Source organism: Equus caballus, chromosome 15 (assembly GCF_041296265.1).
Source record: "Equus caballus isolate H_3958 breed thoroughbred chromosome 15, TB-T2T, whole genome shotgun sequence".
NCBI lineage: Eukaryota > Metazoa > Chordata > Mammalia > Perissodactyla > Equidae > Equus > Equus caballus.
The window spans coordinates 71,432,266-71,451,947 of record NC_091698.1 but is presented as its reverse complement, the minus strand read 5'-3'; the positions used below and the strand labels follow the sequence as shown (position 1 = coordinate 71,451,947).

Sequence of the window (19,682 nt, the reverse complement as noted above, 5' to 3'; positions counted from 1 at the left end):
CTTCATACTCTAATAACTTGCTGTTTTAATTATAGAGGCTTTGTAGTATGTGTTAGTATCTGGTGAGGCTAGTTCTCTTGTTTTTCTGAAAGAATTTTATTATCAGCTTGTCTACCACCAGAAAAAAACTCTTCCTTCCTATTTTTATTGGAGTTGCAGTTAATTTTTCAGTTAATTTAGGGAGAACAGACAGTTTGATGAGTTTGAAACATCTTAACTGGAAATAAGGGATGTCTTTCCCTTTATTCAAGGCCACATTTAGGTCTTGGAGGTTTTTTTTTTTTAATATAGATTTTATACATTTCTTGTGAAGTTCATTTTTAAGTTTATTATTTGTTAGCTTTATTTGTAAGTATTCAGCTTGTTCCCCCAAAGATTATTTATTTATTTATTTATTTTTGTTTTTGAGGAGGATCAGCCCTGAGCTAACACCTGCTGCCAATCCTCCTCTTTTTGCTGAGGAAGACTGGCCCTGAGCTCACATCCGTGCCCATCTTCCTCTACTTTATATGTGGGACGCCTGCCACAGCATGGCTTGCCAAGTGGTGCCATGTCCACACCCGGGATCCAAACCAGCGAACCCCGGGCTGCCGACGCGGAACGTGGGCACTTAACCGCTGCACCATCAGGCCGGCCCCAGTATTCAGCTTTACCAAAGAAAAATAACATATTTTTCATCATAAATGAAGAGGTCGCTTTGGACTGTTTATTTCACCCTAAAGTATTTATCATATCCAAAATGTTTCTTTTCATTTGTAATCAGGCAACCAACTGGATTCGAGATTTAAAGAATCCCCTTCTTTTTTCTAATTATAGTCACACACTGCACAACAGTGTTTCAGTCAGTGATGGACTGCAGGTATGGCGGTGGTCCCATAAGATTAGTGCCACATAGCCTAGGTGTGTAGTCGGCTGTGCCATCTAGATTTGTGTGAGTGCACTCTGTGATGTTTGCACAATGATGAGGTTTCCTAATGATACATTTCTCAGAACATATTCCCATCTTTAAGTGATGCATGGCTGATACATTTTCAGGGGAGAACATGTTGGGAGGCAAATAGGTATACCAACAGTTAAACCACACTTGAAAAACAGGGACATTACCATCATAGAAACTTCTATACATAGCCAGTACCTATTTTCAGGGGAATTAAATAGTATAAAACATATTCAAGGACAGATATTTTAAGACTTGTTAGGGCCGGCCCGGTGGTGTAGCAGTTAAGTTTGTGCACTCTGCTTCGATGGCCTGGGGTTTACCTGTTCAGATCCTGGGTATGGACCTACGTATTGCTCATCAAGGCATGCTGTGGCAGCATCCCACATAGAAGAAGTGGCAGGACTTACAACTAGGATATACAGCTATGTAAGATAATAATAAAATAAATTAAAAAATAAATAAAAATTTAAAAAAGACTTGCTGTGATATGTGTTTACTAACCCTTTTGATGGTCTTGAGTGGTTGCGTTTTGACCAGTGGCCAGATTCCAATTTTCATTGGCACGGGATGTAGAATTTGAATTAATATCCTGAGTAGTGGCAGCGTCAGCACCATGCCAGAATATATTAGAGGCTTGCCTTCTTTATGAATTTATCTTGATGGATTCTAAGCCATCATTATGGCATTTGTCTTGCTAGTGAATAAATTCTTTTTGTGACTTTAGAATTTTTAAATTCATTTATGTCTATCCAGCATCTAACAAATTCTTGAGGTCTGGAAAGATCAGTATGTAGTTTGCAAAGGAAGGTAATGGTTTCTTTGAGAATGCAAATCTTATTGAGTTTGAATAAACCACCTACAGAATTTTCCATTGAAAAACATATCACAGCATGGGAAGTTTTGAATTATTAGTTCACTGTATTGTAACACTGATATTTTAAGAAACAAATCTGTTTACATATTAAAATTTGTAGCTGTTAAAATGTATTACAGTAACATTAATTAAACTAAAATGACTCTGGATTCACAGGTTTGGGTAAAGCCTGGCTGTACTGTTTTAGCTGAGAAACCTTGGGAAAACTATTTAACCCCTCTAAGTTCTTATTTCTTCCTCTTGAAAAAGGGAGTAATAATGTGTGTGCGTACATCGTAGTGTTGTGATGATCAAATGAAGTAATTCTTGTGAAGCGTTTAGTGGCACAGCACCGACCCTCATCGTTAGCTGTTACAGTTCCTTCTCTCCTGGCCAGCACTGCCTGCTGCTGCTAATTAAATAACTCTTGTCAGTGTTTGGAAATTTCAGGAGGTCTCTATCTTGGAGAGTTAAAGAATTAGTGTAGTCTCTTCTGCCACAATATGTGCTTTTTAAACTTGCATTAGCTCATATGCAGTTGGTAAATAGGAAGATGTCAGTGTAGTGTGAAGTTGGGTCATTTCATGTGAATCTTTTCCCAGCAATCAGGGAAGCAAGTATTCTCACAGGTGAAGAGAGTTTAAGGGAAAAAGATGGAAATTCTATAGAGGCGCCTTCCTCTAGTTTCAGGTAGTGGCTGATAAAGTGGCTTCAAACTCTGTGGTTCAAACTACATGGGGAAGCTTCGAGGTACAGATTGGAGGGGTTATGAAGATACTTCCCCTAGCGTTTAAAGCAACCTTCACCCTGGATTCTATTTTTATTTTTGTTGAAACTGTGCACAATGCCCTGTATCTCAGTGGAGGAAGCATGAGTCCAGGGTTAGGGAGAGTGTTGGTTGACTGACGTACTTGCTGCATGTGTCAGTGGAGATTTAACTGTGCTAGTCTTTTCATTATGATTATTACTTTGTTTGGGTGCTCTTCTCATCAAGTTCAATAGCTTTTCAAAGTTTTGACCTAATTTTCCACAAACCCTATTATTTTTTTGTGTGTAATTTTGTAGAATGTGCTTTTCAGCAACGTGGTGGATGTTAACCAACTTGAAAATAGCAGCCCGTAACAATTAAGTGTAAGTAGGTGTTGACTGCAACCATGTAGAACAGTAATTCTCAGCCTGGGGCAATTTTGTTCCACAGGAGACATTAGACAATGTCTATAGACAGTTTTGGATCTCATGATTGGTGGTGGGGGGTGAGGAGGGAGAGATGCTACTGGCATCTAGTGATTATAGACTGGGGATGCTATTGAATATCCTCTAATGCACAGGACAGCCCCCCACAGCAGAGTTACTCCATCCAAAGTGTCAATAGTGCTGAGGTTGAGAAACTGCCGTAAAGGGTTCTTGGGCCATAGTAAGCACTAGATAAATGTTAACTAATATTTACATAATCAAAATCAAATCTTTTGATTCTGTTTATTTTTGTGCCAGTATAATACTGTTGCTGTATACTATAATCCTATCCAGTTAACTGTTAATCCTTTCTCTTTATTATTCTTTTCATAATAATATTATTTGGTTTGTACAGATTAATATTTGAATCATTTTATTGGCTTCCAAGACTAAAATTTGTTAAATTTAACCTGTTAAGTTACTTGTACAAAAATTATATCCTTAAGATTTTGTGTTCTTTACTCTTTCTTTATACTCAAGTCGTTGTATCTTAAAATATTATAATTTCTTTTTATAAACATACCTCTAATTTTATTTCTTAGTGTTTTATATTTTTGTTGCCACAATGAATGTGAATTTTTTACATTATATTCTTTTTGTTTGGAATGCCGTGAGTTCTTTATACTCATCTTTTATTGTGCCTTTCTAGTAACTTATTATTTCTTTATTTCATAACTTAATACATTGGCCAGAACTTTGAGAACAGTATTAAACAAAAATGGTGATAAATGGCATCTTTGTGCGTTTCTGGATTAACTGTAACAAAATATATAGTACTCTGATGGTTGGTACGAAGAAAATTAATTGTATTTAGAGCAAAGAATCTTTCCACTTGTCTAGGAAAGGGCCTGTAGGATGACAGTTTCATACAGCCTTAGTTTTTCAGAGCCTCTAAACAACATCATGCGCTCTTGGGGGATGTACTGAAGAAGTACTTTGTTGTATTTTCTAGAAATCTTAAGATATAGATGGAGGGTTATGGCTGGCACATTTGAAATCATTGCTGAATCTACATTTCTTCAAAATTATGAAGAAAATATGAAGCAAAAATAGGATGCTATATATATAATCATGCAGTTAGTTGGTAAATACATTTTGTAGGAATTCAGACATTAGAGATCTTCATGGGCTGGGTTATTTAATGATGTGAGACTTGAGCAGATTGGAATTGTCCAGATTATCATAAGAGGAGGGGGCGGAGTGAAATTGTTGCGATGACTGGAATGAACGTGACCAGAGCAGGGAGTTAATCTTGGTCCAGTCTCTGGTACCAGCACAGTTAGCAGGACCATTCCAAGATTACTGCTGGCTTAGCTGAGAATTGAGTTATGCAGGCTCTAAATAAGTTTACTCAAGAGTTTTTCCACTGTGAAGAAATGATCAAACAGTGATATTAATGTAATTATATAGTGAATCCAAAATGGGAAATTCTTGTTTAGTTTAGAGCACTGTTTGATATAGAACATTTTTATATTTATCCTTTTGTTTTTGTTGCTGTTTTTGTTCTCTTCCCATGGTACTGTCTGTATTTTAAGTGTTAGATAAATGCATCCAGAAATGTTTTATTATTGTTTGCAGCAGATTTATTTTAGAATTCTTATACTGAATTCTCTTTCAGCTATATACTGCAGATTGTATGGATGGGATTGAAATGTATCAATTTTACTAGAATTTGAAAAGTATTAGTTTTACCCTTACATTCTGGAGGATATAACAGAGGGTCTTAATATTGAATAGCATCATCATTTTTCATCTTACGTTATTTAAATATATGGAGTTTAAATGTTGATTTATTTTTACCACTACTGTTTTTCTTTTTTACTGTTACTATTTATCTTACTTAAAATGTATTGAAGATGTAGGGAAATGTAATTGTGTCATTCTTTCTCAAGTTTCATGCAGTTTGCAAATTTTGGGGGTTTTAACTGTGAACCTAGTGTTGGATGTCTTGGCTCAGCATGCTGAGAATTGTAAACAAAACAATGAAAAATGAAATCCTTTCAAACACTTTAGATCTATTTGGCCTAGTGTGTGCTTGTGCTTCTTTGTGTTGGTGGCAGCTGGTTACCTGCCTTTGAAAAGGGCAAGATGAGCCCTCCCTGACAGCAGTGGCTGACTTGGGAGACTGTAGGTGGAATGGCTGGTTCTGCTCTCCCCCTTTCTCCATTAGAGCCATTGATACCTGGTTGCTCCTACCCTAGGTTTGGACATGTTAGAAGCCCATCCTCTGGGTTTGTCAGTCACCAGCGGATGTTTAGCTTCGTAGCATGTCAGTGCAAGGCATTTTGCCTGCTTTATAGATGCAGTGAGCAAAAGCAAAACAAAGCCCAAACCAGTCCTGATAGGAAATCCATAGCTGTAAATCCAAATTCTGATTGACTCCCAAGTCTATTTTCTAGTACTATCCTGTGTTTTCACATTGAGTCCTGCCTGATGGTTATATCTCCTTGTGAGATATTCCTAAAACAAAGCATCCTGAGTTATCACAGTCTTTTCCTCAGCCCTTGCCTCCTGTTTATTTACTTCTTTTTGTTAATGCCAACACCATCCCTGTAGTTCTCAAGACTTGAAATCTACCTGCTACATCCAGTTTATCGCTGACATTCCTACATCTTCTCTCTTTGCTCTCTGTTGTCGCTGTCAGTACCATGTCTCTTTGTCTTCATCGGGTATCTCTGTAGAGCAGATTATACACCATTGCTAAGTGTGAGATGAGAAGTTTGGTTCTGGTCTTGTCACTGTCCTACGAAAAAGGCAAGGGCTCTCATTAGTTGCAAATAAGATCTATTCAGAAAATCTCTGCAGAACCTTCAGTAATATGTTCATAACCTGCCTCTCTTGGCTGTCTCCCCTCATTCCTCTTAATACACTCCTGACAAAATGAGCTGCTTTTTTCTCTATCACGTTTTAAAGCCCCATGACTTTGTTCATGTTCTCATTTCCTACTCTAAGGCATCCTCTCCTGCCAGTGCATTCATACCTGTCAGTTCTTAGCAGAAATGCCGCTCCCTTCATGACATCGTTCCCTAGCTAGCCTGAAATGATTTCTCTAATCTTTGGAATCTTACAGCCATATCTGTATGTCTCTTATGATGTCTCTTTCTTTTCATCTGTGTCATAGTTACTTATGTGTAAGTTTTATTATAGTTTAAGTGTCTTGCAGCAGGAGTGCTTTCTGTTTTGTCTTTAAATCCTTAGCGTGAGGCTGAGTGCCTCACACATACAAGTACTCAGGAAATACATGTTAATGACTAGATGCAGACACCCTGTGGTTGGTTTGGTTGTGTTGTTATCAGTGCTTACTTTACAGAGTATTCCGCATTGCTGTCTGAAAGAATGTACCAAAACCCTGAACATTGACCTTACATTTTTCATGCTGCGGAGACTACAGTCATCAATCGTTATGTGACAGTGTAAGGGTGTGCCTTGTGAGTAACAAAATTCCATTTCGTTTGTTCTCTGACAGGAGAATCAGATGAGAGGGAACAGTCAAAATTGGAAGTTAAAGTTTGGGACCCAGATAGCCCACTTACAGATCGACAGATTGACCAGTTTTTAGTTGTAGCACGGTGAGTATGGCACTACTGAGTCAAGAAGTATCTTTTCTTTTTATAAAAGAATTTACAGGTATATGTGTTTTCCTTTCTTTGTATTCTGCTTTCTTTCATTGGTTGTAATTTTATTTTTCTAGTCATGTAAGAAAGCCTAATATATATCACACCACTTCCTAAAGAATATGCCTTATTATCATTAGCTTTTGTTTTAAAAATGAAAAGAGATTTATTAGTTTTTACTGATTAGCAAAATAATAAATACTCCTTATAAAAATTTAAGCACTATAGAAAAGTATAAAGAAGAAATTCAACACCTGAAATCCCATCTCTTTCATTAAAGCAGTGATCTTTTTTACGCGAGTCAGGGTTATTCGAGTCAGGGTTATTCGGGTGTTGTTAATAATGTGTGCCTGGAATGCCTCTTTCTGCACCTTTGCGTGAGTGAGGCCGGTCGCTAAGCACAGGGCTTTCCTTTGAGAGATCTAAGCTTCCCTGCCTGGCTGGTTTGCTTGCTTCCTTCTCTCCCCTACTTTTCCTCTATTCTTGAGAAAATAAATGGGACAGAAATTTATTTTTATTTTTTTAATTATAAAAGTGAATGATGTTCATGGGGGAATTGCGGCAAAGCAGAAAGTAAATGAGATTGTAATAGCAGAAAAGTTGGGGAAAAAACCCAGAAGAACATCAGCAGGCAGTTGACGAATGAATTGAGGTATACTCAATAATGAACTATTTACACCAATTAAAATGAATTAGAGGTATATGTAGCAAAGAGATAAATCTCAAAAATAATGTTGAATGAGGATACGCATAGTATGATCACTTATAAAAAGTTTTACAGTGTGCAGTGTCTTATTTCATTAATGGGCAAATATATGCAAATGCATATTTATATATATATATGAGTTCTAGGAATGTGTATAGGGGGCTCTGACAAAATTTATAGTATTTATATCCTTTAAAAAATGAACCAAACAGCAAAATAGTAGAATCAGGTAGATCTGGACATGGTTAGTAGGTTCTTCATTATATTCTCTAATTTTCTGTTGAACTCTTTTTGTAATACAAAGGAAAAAAGAGTCTTAGCCCGTGCTTAGACAGCACTGTGCATAATGTCAGTCACCATGGAAATCATATATTGTATTGGTGGCTAGGCATTCGCACTCCGGTGCCCACATGCCTTGCCACTAAGTGATGAGATGAAGAGACTTGATGTACATTGTTGGGAAGGAGCCAGTCAGTGGAATAGACAAGACTGAAGATTTGGTAGTAGAAATGAGTCATTTGTGGAACTACTGGCCTAGAGTCTCCAGACAGGTTACCCAAATTTGGGGTTATTTAGTAGACACTGCAGTTGTAGATTTGATTTCCATTTTGTTTTTTCGTTTTCCTGAATGGCAAGGGCCATATGTTTCCTTTTTCCTTGAAGCCAGTGTGAGAGGCACCGAGGAGATGCACCTTGTATCTTTTTCAATATTTGTTTTAAAAAAAATCTTCTAAATAAAAACTAAGACCACAATCAAATACCACTGTACATCCCACCAGGATGGTTAAAATGTAAAAACCCGACAGTGCCAAGCATTGGTGAAGAGGGGAGCAGCAGCCAGCATTCTCACACCCTGCTGTGGGGAGTAGAAGCTGGTACAGCTGCTTTGGAAAACTGTTTGCTGTCATCTAACATACACATACTTTGTTTCACTCCTAAATATATACCCAGGAGAAATGCATACATACACCTTTGCACCAGAAGTTAGGTACACAGATGACATGAATGGCAGTATTCATAGAAGCCCCAAACTGGAAACTAATATTCATTAACAATAGAGTCGGGGTGGGGGGGCCATACAAAGGAATGCTCCATAGCAAGGAAAATGAATGAACACAGCTACAGCCAGCAGCATAGGTGAATCCACAAACATAATTTTGAACAAAAGAAGCTGGACGTGAGAAGAGTATGTAGTGTATGATTGTATTTAAGTTCTCAAATGAGCAAAATTAGCCTACAGTGTTAGAATCCAGGATGGTGTTTCCCTTTGGGGAAGAAGGAGGGAGTAGTGATTGGGAAGGAGCATGAGGAGTCATTTGGGGTGCTGTCACGTCCTGTTTCTTGACCTCGATGTTGGCGAAATGGATGGTTCACTTTGTCATAACTAAATAGCTGTACAATGTGTACTGTTCTGCACGTGTGTTACATTTTAGTTAAAACATCTAAAAATTCTCTTCCTCAGCTAACATGTTTAAAATACAGACGAGGAGCAAGTCTTATCTTCATTTCATGCTTTATCTCTTGAGGTTAGGGTTCTCTACGTATGAGAAGGCCTTCTAAATCATTAATGGAAAATCAGCGTTGTGGTAATTGTTTTGTTTTTTTAATGGAAATCTGTTATATATTGAGTCCTCATAGGATGAGGTTGCTACTGTTGATATCACTTTTCAAGGAAAGGATGTTAATGGGATTTCACAATTTGGGCCAAAAAAATGGTCAGAACTTACTTTGCAGTAATAGTCAAACTCTGCAACTAATATCCTTCTCATTTTTGAGCACATTTGAATACTCAGTTGTTTACTCCATGGTATTTCATAATAGATCTTTCCCTTCTTTGTGCCAGACAAGCTGTTTTTTCTTAATTTAATTATAATGACCCATATATAGTAAATTGGCTTGTCAGTTCTTAAATCTTACAGAAAATACTTTTAATTTGATATTTGATTTTCAAATATCCAAGAACTTGTTTGACTTTTCTTTTACAATTTTTCATTCACTACCCAAATGTGTTTTTCTAAGGATAAAAAAATAACAGAGCTTTAATTTTTCCTCATTGTTTTTGCGGTTCATTCAGGGCTGTTGGAACATTTGCTCGAGCCCTTGATTGCAGCAGTTCTGTAAGGCAGCCTAGTTTGCACATGAGCGCAGCTGCAGCTTCTCGAGACATCACCCTGGTAAGATGCTTTTTGAAATTTTGGGTTTATTATTTCTTCTGCCACTTGCTTAATTTTAAAGCCGGTATAGCAATGTTGTAGATATGAGGGCTTTCTGGCTCTTAGCCCTGCTGACTGCTGGATTGATTTGGCGTGGCTGGTTGGTTGACTGGGGTGTCTCAGTCCTCAGTCACCTGTTATTATTTGTGAGCTAAGTAGGAACGACTGTTCACAGAGGAGGTCTGAAATGGTAAAAAATACTTTGGGGAAAACAATTCCACATTCTCACCCATCTGTTTTCACTGTATTCCATCTGTGTACTTAAATAGTTGTAGATCATACATAGTGCTGTACGGTTTTTTTCAGTGAAAGTGACCACCTCTTGAAACCATTGCCATAGGAGTTATTCTATTGTAAGGTCATTGTTTAGTATCAATATTTAAAGGTTTTCTGTCTGTTCATTAGAAGGAGGTTCTGTTTTCATACATTTCATTGTATTGTGATTGCTATCTTCTAAGACTAATTCCTCTTTTCCCTTGGTGATCAGATGACGCTTCCTGTGTTCGCTTTAGTTACACCTCGAGGTACTGCCTGCTGGGGCCAGGCGCTGGGCTTGGCACTTGCTTCTTTCTCTGCACCCTCAGCAAACCAGACATGCAGGTTTTCGCCAATTGAAGTTACTGTATTTGACTGCCACAGTCCTTTGAGATAGGCATGGTAGGATGCCCATTTACAGATGAGAAAACTGAGGTTTGGTGAGGTTAAGTTATTTGACTGATACTCATTAATTACATGTAATAAAAGTTTCAATTTTATTTTCTGATGGAATACAATGATAGGTTTCATTCCTTTCTCATTATATTTCAATCTGAAATGTTTCCATAAAATATAATGTAAAAACTCATATTAAAATGTACGCCAAATTTGTCTAAGGCTTTCTTGTATTTTTCTGTAATTATAGATAATGAAGAAAGCATTAATAATCTGAAGCCATTTTGGAACTCCTTTTTTTATTGTTTCTCAGAGACTGGAGTGTTGTTTATAGAAGCAAGTTTGTTGTCTCCATCAGTACATTAATATTTTATATAAAAGTTTAGGGGTTTCAAAATAGGTTTGTATTTTGTTTAGAACTTGTAGAGTACTACTTTACTGAAGAAGCAAGAGCACAGATGGCACATTTATAAAAACCTTCAAAATTGTCAGTAATATTTATGTGAACCAGAACTACATAGAATTTAATCATCACATGTATGTTTTTTCCTGTTTGAAAATTTTTTCCAGTTCTAAAGTTAATGTGTGCTTATTAGGAAAAATTGAAAACTAAGTGCAGCAGCGGCCAAAAAAAGTTTTGTTCTCATTACCTAGAGTAGACTATTCTTACCATTTTCTTATGTTTCCTTTCAGCCACTTTTGTTACATTATAAATGATAATAGCAAATTACAGAATAGTATGGAAGTCCAGGTAATAAAACTCCACATAATGCCACCTAAACCAAATGTTAATATTTTAGTTCTTTGGATTGAAAACCTTTTCAACCGTTATATAAATGTTGAAGTCTGTGGTCCTATTCCCCATCCTCCACCTGTACCTCTGACCCCCTCCACCCCTGCCTCCTCTCAACAGGCAGCCACTGTAACAAACCTGCTGTGTTGCTAGTCTGTGTTTTTATAGTTTTGCTATGTATTTATGTATCCAAAGACAATGTAAACATGTTTTTCATGTGTTTAAATTTATTCTGTAACATTTTGCCATTTGCCTATTATTGAGGTCTCGTTTTAACTACTTCCTAAATACATACTTACTTCACTCATTTTAACTACTTGGGTAGTATTCGTAGTATTGTTTCCTAGAACATCTGGAGTGCTTTAAACACGTTTTTCTTTTGCTCTTTTGCTCCTGCCCGTAATGCATTGAAATTTCCAACACCTGTCCTTGGTGAGCATGTGTGTGAGCTTTCTAGGCAATAACTAGAATTGAAATAGTTATCATAGTGATTCGTAGGGCAGTGCTCATTTTGAATTTGACAGAAGCAGCCAAATTATTCTGCACAGCATGGTAGAAATTCATAATCTCACAAGCAGATAATGAGCATTCTCTTTTCTTCATCCATTACCTTACATTGTCTTCAACACTTGGTATTTTCAGACTAAAAGTTTTACTAAGCTGATGCTGTCTCATTTTGTTTTTTAAGCATGTTTTCATATGTTTATTGGCTCTTCAGGTTTTTCCTTCTTTGTACTTCAGATTCTTAGCCTTTGTCTGTTTTTCACTTGCACTGTTATATTTTTTTCTAGTAGTTTTATTCATATTTGAGACTAAATATATCTGGAGTTTATTTTTAAGAATGGAGTAAAGTAGGGGTTTAATTTTGTTTTTCTCCATATGGAAAATAAATCATTCCAACACCTTTTATTGAATCTGTTGTTTCCTCATGATTTTGTAATACCCCTTCTATCTTATTTCAAGGTCCTAGATATGCTTAGGTCTGCTTCTGGATTCTTAATCTATTCTCTTTTGTTCTGTTGATCTATTTTTCCCTGTGCAAGCACCACGTTATAATAATTTTTTTTTGTTTATTTTTTTTGAGGAAGATTGGCCCTGAGCTAACATCCTGCCCATCTTCCTCTGCTTTATATGTGGGACTCCTGCCACAGCATGGCTTGATAAGCAGTGCATGTGTCTGTGCCAGGGATCCGAACTGGCAAACCCTGGGTCACTGAAGCGGAGCATGTGAACTTAGCCACTGCACCACGAGGCTGGCCCCCAAATTATAATAGATTTTGGGAGCTATAAGACAAGTCCCACGTGAGCTTTCTTTTTCTTTGTTTTTTCTTTTTGAGGAAAATTAGCCCTGAGCTAACTACTGCCAATCCTCGTCTTTTTGCTGAGGAAGACTGGCCCTGAGCTAACATCCATGCCCATCTTCCTCTCCTTTCTATGTGGGACGCCTACCACAGCATGGCTTTTGCCAAGCAGTACCATGTCCGCACCCGTGATCCAAACCGGCGAACCCGGGGCTGCTGAGAAGCAGGATGTGCGAACTTAACCGCTGTGTCACTGGGCCAGCCCCATGAACTTTCTTTTTAATGTATAGTTGAAGGCATTTAAAAAAATTTTGTACTTTGCCACCCCCATGTTTTCCCTAACTATATGACATAAACACTTTTTCATATCATTAGAAGAAGCTGGAAAGTTTTTTTCTAATGTTGTATGAACTTGCCTTCTATAGATACATGGTTACTCACGTAGCTAGTCTCTTGTGGTATAGCACTATTCTTAGGAGATAATGCCTCTCAGGTTATGACTGGATGCTATTCCTGTCATCGCCCAGCAAGTTCCCTCTACCCTGTCTGAGGAGCGAGAGTGGAAAGCCAGTTCTTGAGATGGTAGAGCTCTGTGACAGTTGGGGCTGAGTGGCCTAAAGACGAGTCTGATGGGAAGAGCAGGTGTGTAGGCACTTGGTTTGCAGCTGCAGCAGCTCTCTGCTTCCCACTGCTGGTGGCTGGTGGGACAGCAGATGAGTTTCTTCAGGAAGAGGGCAGAGTTTTCAAGACTCAGTATTTGTTTCTGTCAGTGAAAGACATCTATAAAAGAAGCATTTTAAAGAGGATGCAGCCTGTATACCTTCATTAGTTTAAATACCATATTGTGTGTATCTCTTGCAGTACTTGCCTAGTATGTTCCTTCTAGGCAGGTACTCACGCCCTCCAGTGTTTTCATCTCTTCTGTTTTGTTTCCTGTAGAATTTAGCAATTTGGAGGTCACTTTTGTATTACATCTATTAAATAATTTATTATTGTAATTGTCATTTTTTTAAGCAGAAATACACTCAGAGGCTCAGGAAATTGTGTTTTGTCGTGTTTGAACAGCTGGTTTCAGAGACAGGATTTGAATCTGTTGTTGACTCTTACTAAGGAGTTCTCTCTACCAGATCCCCTCTTCTGTTTCATTCTCGTTAAAGTGTCTTGGGATTCAATATCGTTATTGTTGTCTGTCTTGGATTAGGCAGCACTGAAGATCATTCTTTTGTCTGCAACATTTAAATGCCTTGGTTTCCTGCTCTAACTACTATATAAGACTCTTTATGTTTTTGTTTTGTTTGGTGAGGAAGATTGGCCCTGGGTTAAAGTCTCTTGCTAATCCTTCTCCTTTTGCTTGAGTAAAATTGTCCTTGAGCTAACATCTGTGCCAATCTTCCTCTATTTTGTATGTGGGATGCCACAACAGCATGGCTTGATGAGCGGTGTGTAGATGCGTGCGCAGGATCCAAACCCATGAACCCTGGGCTGTTGAAGCTGAGAGTGCAAACTTAACCACTGCGCCACTGGCCTGGCCCCTAAGACTCTTTATGTTGTTTTTGTGTTGAGGTTATATTGTTTTCAGTGCCATAAAACTGACATCTTTCAGAAGCTGCAAAAGTGGAAAGAAATTGATATCCTTTTATTTCAGATGCCATGACCTACACCTTCAATCCTGTTTGCAGGGTGGTAGCATGCGTTCTACTTTGATGTTAAAGTATAAGATCCTGAGGCATTCCTATAAAAATGAGTGGAAGTGGTTAAAATTGATAATATGTTGGTAATATGAATTTTGCAAATTGTTTTCTAAAAGGAACATATGAAAGGCTGATAAGTTTTGTGCCATTAGATGACAATGAACGCATCATTCAGTTGAATTTGGAGAGTCAAATTCTTATTTTTCTTTTGGTGTTTACAGGCCTGTACAGATCATGTTAGCACCTTTCTCCATCAGGTAACCAGAGTATGGATCTGGAGACCTCCCACTGCAGAGAGGGCAGGGTTGTGCAACTGCCGGAGCCAGGTAGTCTGTCCTAGGTGATTTCTCTGTGGCCCTTCCTGTGAGGACTGCTTAATTGGCATTCCTAATCCGACACATCCTTTTATCCAAGACAATGTGTGCCACTTGTCAAATCACCAGTAATATTTTAGAAGCCGCTAATTAAGCTGCCTGTAGATCTCTAGATCTAACTTCCTCATTTTGAGATCTGTTATGGACATAGCTGGACTGTGAATTTCAGATACTACAAGATGTGTAGTAAGGTTTATAATTGTTAAAAAATTGACGCCATGGAGGCTTCGTATATTTCACGCTTGTTTCATTAAACTGTAAAGTGTACTTTGTACAACATGCAAAGAAAAAAATCAGTTTACAACAATACCTACATTGATCTCCCCTTCTCCCTTTTGTGGAAACAAAATTCCTTAGAACAAAGTCAACCCTGAGGTGGTTAGTAAGTAGCGGTTGGTGGACGTTTTGCCTGTTAGTTGCTTGTGGTCTGCACCCTCGTGGCTGGAGGGGCAGAGTGCCGTGTGCATTCAGGGAGCTGTTGCTGGAGCAGAGCCTGAGTCTGGGAGAACACGTAATTGTACAGGTACTAGATTTCTCTTTTGCCTGGACTTTGAGGACTAAAGCAAGTTGAAGGGTAGGATCTAAGAAAAAGAGCTTTTTGAGTTGTTTGGGGCCTTAGAAATCTTGGATAGACTGTATTAGAGATAATGGTGAAGTACCTCATACAAGAGTAGAAATTTAGATTTCCTGATGTTACGTTGGTTCTGAAAAAGGTCAGGCTGTGTTGATTTAGTAGGGAGGAAATAGTATCCTGGAACATCTCTAATTCCTATATTATATCTGATGGTTTTAAAATGCAACTGATTTTGCTGTCTCTTATCTTATATCCTTTTAGTGGCTTTTAATTGCATTTAGGATAAAAAAAACCTGGATTTTTAAACAGTCAACAAAGACTATGGGGTTTTGGCTGACCTCTCTCTCCAGTCTCTTCCCTACACATGCTCCTCTGTGTTCTTTGGGCTCCGGCCAGGCTATATCCTTCCTTTGGTTCCATGGTCTCCCTCCTGCCACAGGCACTTTGCACATTCAGTTCCCTTTGCCTGGTTGCTCTTACAACCCCATCTAGTTAACTCTTAGTCTTTTTTCAGATCTTATCTAATCTATCAGTCCATGGCAGGTTACTTTGTGATGTGCTCATGTCAAGAACCAACCACGTTTCTCTATGTTAATTGTTTGTAATTAAAAACTCATTTTTGTGATTTATCTGATTGTCTCTCTCTCCTGTTCCCCATGTAGCAGCTTATAGCATCCATTAGTATAGTGGTTCTGTAACTGTTTTTCCTCACTGTTGAATCCCCAGCACCTAATATAGTGCCTGGCATATATACTAGGTGTTCAGTAAATAATTGAGAATGAATAAATTAATTTCTATCTCTGGAACAGAGGTTCTTATTAAAATAGGTCATTGGAGTATATTATTTCTATTCTGTTGTTTTTGCATTTCAATAGATATTTTACTGAGTGCCTCTCATCACTAAGAGTGATGTATATTTGAATTCTAATTTCCTTGTATCACCAGAGCTGTACACATACAACCTGAAGACCAGGAATTGTAACAAGATTTAGGCCTGGGATACACTTGTTTAAAAGTTGTGGTAAAATATATAAAATATGTACTACAAAATTTGCCATTTTAACCATTTTTAAGTGTACTATTCTCTGGCATTAAGTATTCACATTCTTGTGCAACTGTCACCATCATCCATCTCCAGAACTTTTTCATCTTTTCCACCTGAAACTCTGCTTATTAAATAATGACTCCCCACTCCCCAGCCCTTGGCAACCACTGTTGTACTTTCTGTCTCTATGAATTTGACTACTCTAGGTACCTCATATAAGTGGAACCATATTTGCCATTTTGTGACTTGCTTATTTCACCTAGCATAATGTCTTCAAGGTTCATCCACATTATAGCATGTGTTTGCATTTTCTGCCTTACCACATTTTGTTTATCCATTCATCTGTCAATAGAAACTTGGGTTGCTTCTACCTTTTGGCTATTATGAATTATGCTACTGTGAACATGGGTATACAAATAGATACACTTTTATGATCTTTAGCTTATGATCCGTATAGCCTTACCCCAGTTAACCTCCTTGGGTCTGAATTTCCTCATCTGCAGTGGGGATAATAGTAAAACCTATCTGCCCTGCTCCAGGGGGTTATGGATTGACAAGAAGGAGTTATACAGATGAACCTCTCTAAGTTGCTGATATATGTGTACAAGCATACAGAACTTGATGGAATTGTGGCGGCTCCCCAGAGCATGCCCCAGGGCTGTTTTTCCTGGGTTCTCTGAGGAGCATAGAGTTCTCTGTGACATCAGCTCCCCAGGTTGAGTGGAAGACAACTGATTTATTGCTATATCGCAAGTCTTTTTGAGCTTCCATCAACATCCCAGCAGAAATTACGTTCAGCAGTCCGTGCACCTTCATTTATTGTAATGTTCACAAACACTGGGCTCTTGTGGCTCTTGAGGCCCTCTCCTCCCTGGGAGAGAAAGCAGGCAGTGCCTCACTGTCCTGAACAAGATCTCTAGCATCCTCTTTCCAGCCTCCAGAAAAGTCTGTCTCTGGATTACCATGTGGCATCAACTTGAGGATTAAACGAGAGAATACTTGTAAATCATTTAAAACAGTGTCTGGCACAATGTAAGAGCTCAATAAGTATTAGTTGTTATTGTTGAGATGATGTTGATAAAAATGATGCATTTTCCGCCCAATCTTTGTTGAGTCTAATTTACTTTCTTTTGATTTTACAGCATTATTGATTGTGTAAAAGAGGTTTTGTCATGCCATAGTTACTGTCATTGTAGTAGATTATCAAGCTTGAATATGATCATTAGGCTGTGATTAACTATACATTTTAATGTAATTGTTACAAGGAAATCACTATACGATTTAAAGATCTTCCCCTTAAAACAAGCTATAATTTTTACGATATAAGTTTTCCTACCAAGAGAAGCTTAGAAAAAATAACTTATCTTCCTGATAAGAGACAGTTGATTTAACCAACAATAATTTTATTCTCCAGATATTAACTCTTTGTAAAAATGCTAGCCATTGATCATGCACTTTATTCTGGTGAGTCTGTTCAAATCACACATTTCATTTAGGGCTTTGAGGGTACAGTCGTGTGTCACTTAACTGTGTCCTTAGGCGATTTCGTCATTGTGCGAACATCACAGAGTGTACTTAGAACAAACTGAGATGGTATAGCCTACTCCACACCGGCCTGTATGGTGCTAATCTTAAGGGATCACCATCATACATGTGGTCCATTGTTGACTGAAACGTTGTTATCCAGTGCATGACTGTACTGGGAATTTGAGGATAGTTTGAAAATCAGTTATTATGTCATTGAAAGAAATTGTACTCAGCAGAATATATAAATCGTTTGATTAACATTTTAGGCATTAACTTACATCAGAAATCTAGTCTTCAAAATGAATATAAAATTGATTAAATGAGAATCGCATAATTTTTTAAAACTCAATTTGCTAAAACTTATGGGTGTGATCCATGTTTCCAAGGCTATAAATTAGGATTAGAACTAATGGAATACCACTGTAGTGAAAAATATGAAACAGGAAATTTCCCTTCCTTCTAAATACACCATTAAGGCAATAATATTGTACATTAGGCACACTTCTTTTTGTCTGATGATCTATTGCAGATAGGAATTTTAAAATGATATTAAATGAGCTTAGAGACACTGCAGACTGTGCTATGAGAATTGCTTGTATATATTAAGGTCTATTTATCCATCTCTTTCTTTTAAATTTAAGCTTAAATTATTATTATTTTTTATGTTGCCCTTTACTTTTCTTTTTCTCCCATGACTTTGACACTAAGAAGCATCAGAAAGTCATTGTAGATTTGAACTGTGGGGAAATAGAAGGAAAATTGTTCTAACTGCTTTGTCTAGGGTAACTGGTGAGAAGATTTGGATTACAGATGTGAGTTAATGAAGGCATGTGATTATACGTTCTTAAAACTTATCTTTGTGTTTTGATATAATACAAAAAATAGTACTAAGACTTCCTGTGTTTCCTTCACCCAGATTCCCCAAATGCTAACATTTACCACATTTCCTTTATTGTTCTCTCTCTAGATATACATATTATTATTATTTCTGAATAGTTTGAGAGTACGTTTCAGGATGGATGTCCCTTTATCGCTAAATATTTGAAGAGGTATTTCCTAAAAGAACAAGGATATTCTCTTACATAACGACGGTACAATTGTCAGATTCAGGAAGTGAGCCTTGCTGTAGCACTGTTAATTAATCTAGAGGCTTTCATCAGATTTGCTAGTTGTCCCAGTAATGTCCTTTATAACAAAAGAAAAATTATTCTTTTCTGGTCCAAAATCTACTTGAGAATCACTTGTTGCATTTAGGTGTCATATCTCTTTAATTTCCTTCAATCCTGAACAGTTCCTCATTCTGTCTTTCATGACCGTGGTTTTTTTTTTTAAGAGTACAGGCCTTTTCTTTTGTAGATGTCCCTCAGTTTGGGTTGTGGTTATAATTTGATTTATAATTAGAATAAGTCTTTATTCTACTTAAGTCTATTTTGGACAGTTATGTCAGTCTAGGAGATTTTCCATTTTTCCCTAAATTTTCAAATTTATAAAAATAATTTTTCATAGTGTTTTTTCATTAGAAAGATTTGCTATGTTTGTAGTTGTAAATAGCCTTTCATTCCTGTTACTGTTTGTGTCATTTCCCATTTTTGTCTTTATAGTTTTACCAGAGATTTCTCTTTTATTGTCTAAAAGAATGAGATTTTAGGTGTTTATTTTCTTTATTATATGTTTGTTTTCTATTTAATTTACTTTTGCTCTTTATTATTTTCTTCCTCCTACTTTTCTTTGGGCTTACTCTGATATTCCTATTCCAGCTTTTTAAGCCCAAGTTTTAGCCCATTAATTTTATTTATCTACTTATCTGTTATCAATATTTAAGATTGTAAATGTCCCTCTGATTACCACCTTGGCGGTATCTCATATATTTTGATATGTACTATTTTCATTATCTTTTGGTTCTGAGTATTTCCTAATTTATTTTACAGTTTTGTATTTGATTGTGAGTTAATTGAGGAAATGAGGTTCATAATTTATCTTAATTGCCTTGGGGGTTGTGGTCAGAGAACACGTATGTTACCACTTCTTTTAATATGTTGTGATTTCCTTTAGGGGCTGGAATACAATCCTCCCTAGGATTTTGCTCCCCAGGTCTTGCCCCTTTCACCTCAGCCTAGTAAAAAGGAAACGTTCTGTTTGGGTCTGTTCTCCCTTGTAGCAGTCTAGA

General features: G+C 37.3%; 1 protein-coding gene across 16 annotated transcripts in view; it reads left to right on the top strand.

Moving 5' to 3' along the window:
• MTA3 (metastasis associated 1 family member 3) overlaps positions 1-19,682 on the top strand; it is a 186,983-nt gene that overhangs the window by 114,749 nt on the left and 52,552 nt on the right. For all 16 annotated transcript variants that reach the window (XM_070236413.1, XM_023619162.2, XM_070236412.1 and 13 more), the window contains 2 exons: positions 6,493-6,595; positions 9,421-9,520. In XM_070236413.1, the coding sequence (XP_070092514.1) occupies positions 6,493-6,595; positions 9,421-9,520 (203 nt within the window). The remainder of the gene's footprint in view (positions 1-6,492; positions 6,596-9,420; positions 9,521-19,682) is intronic.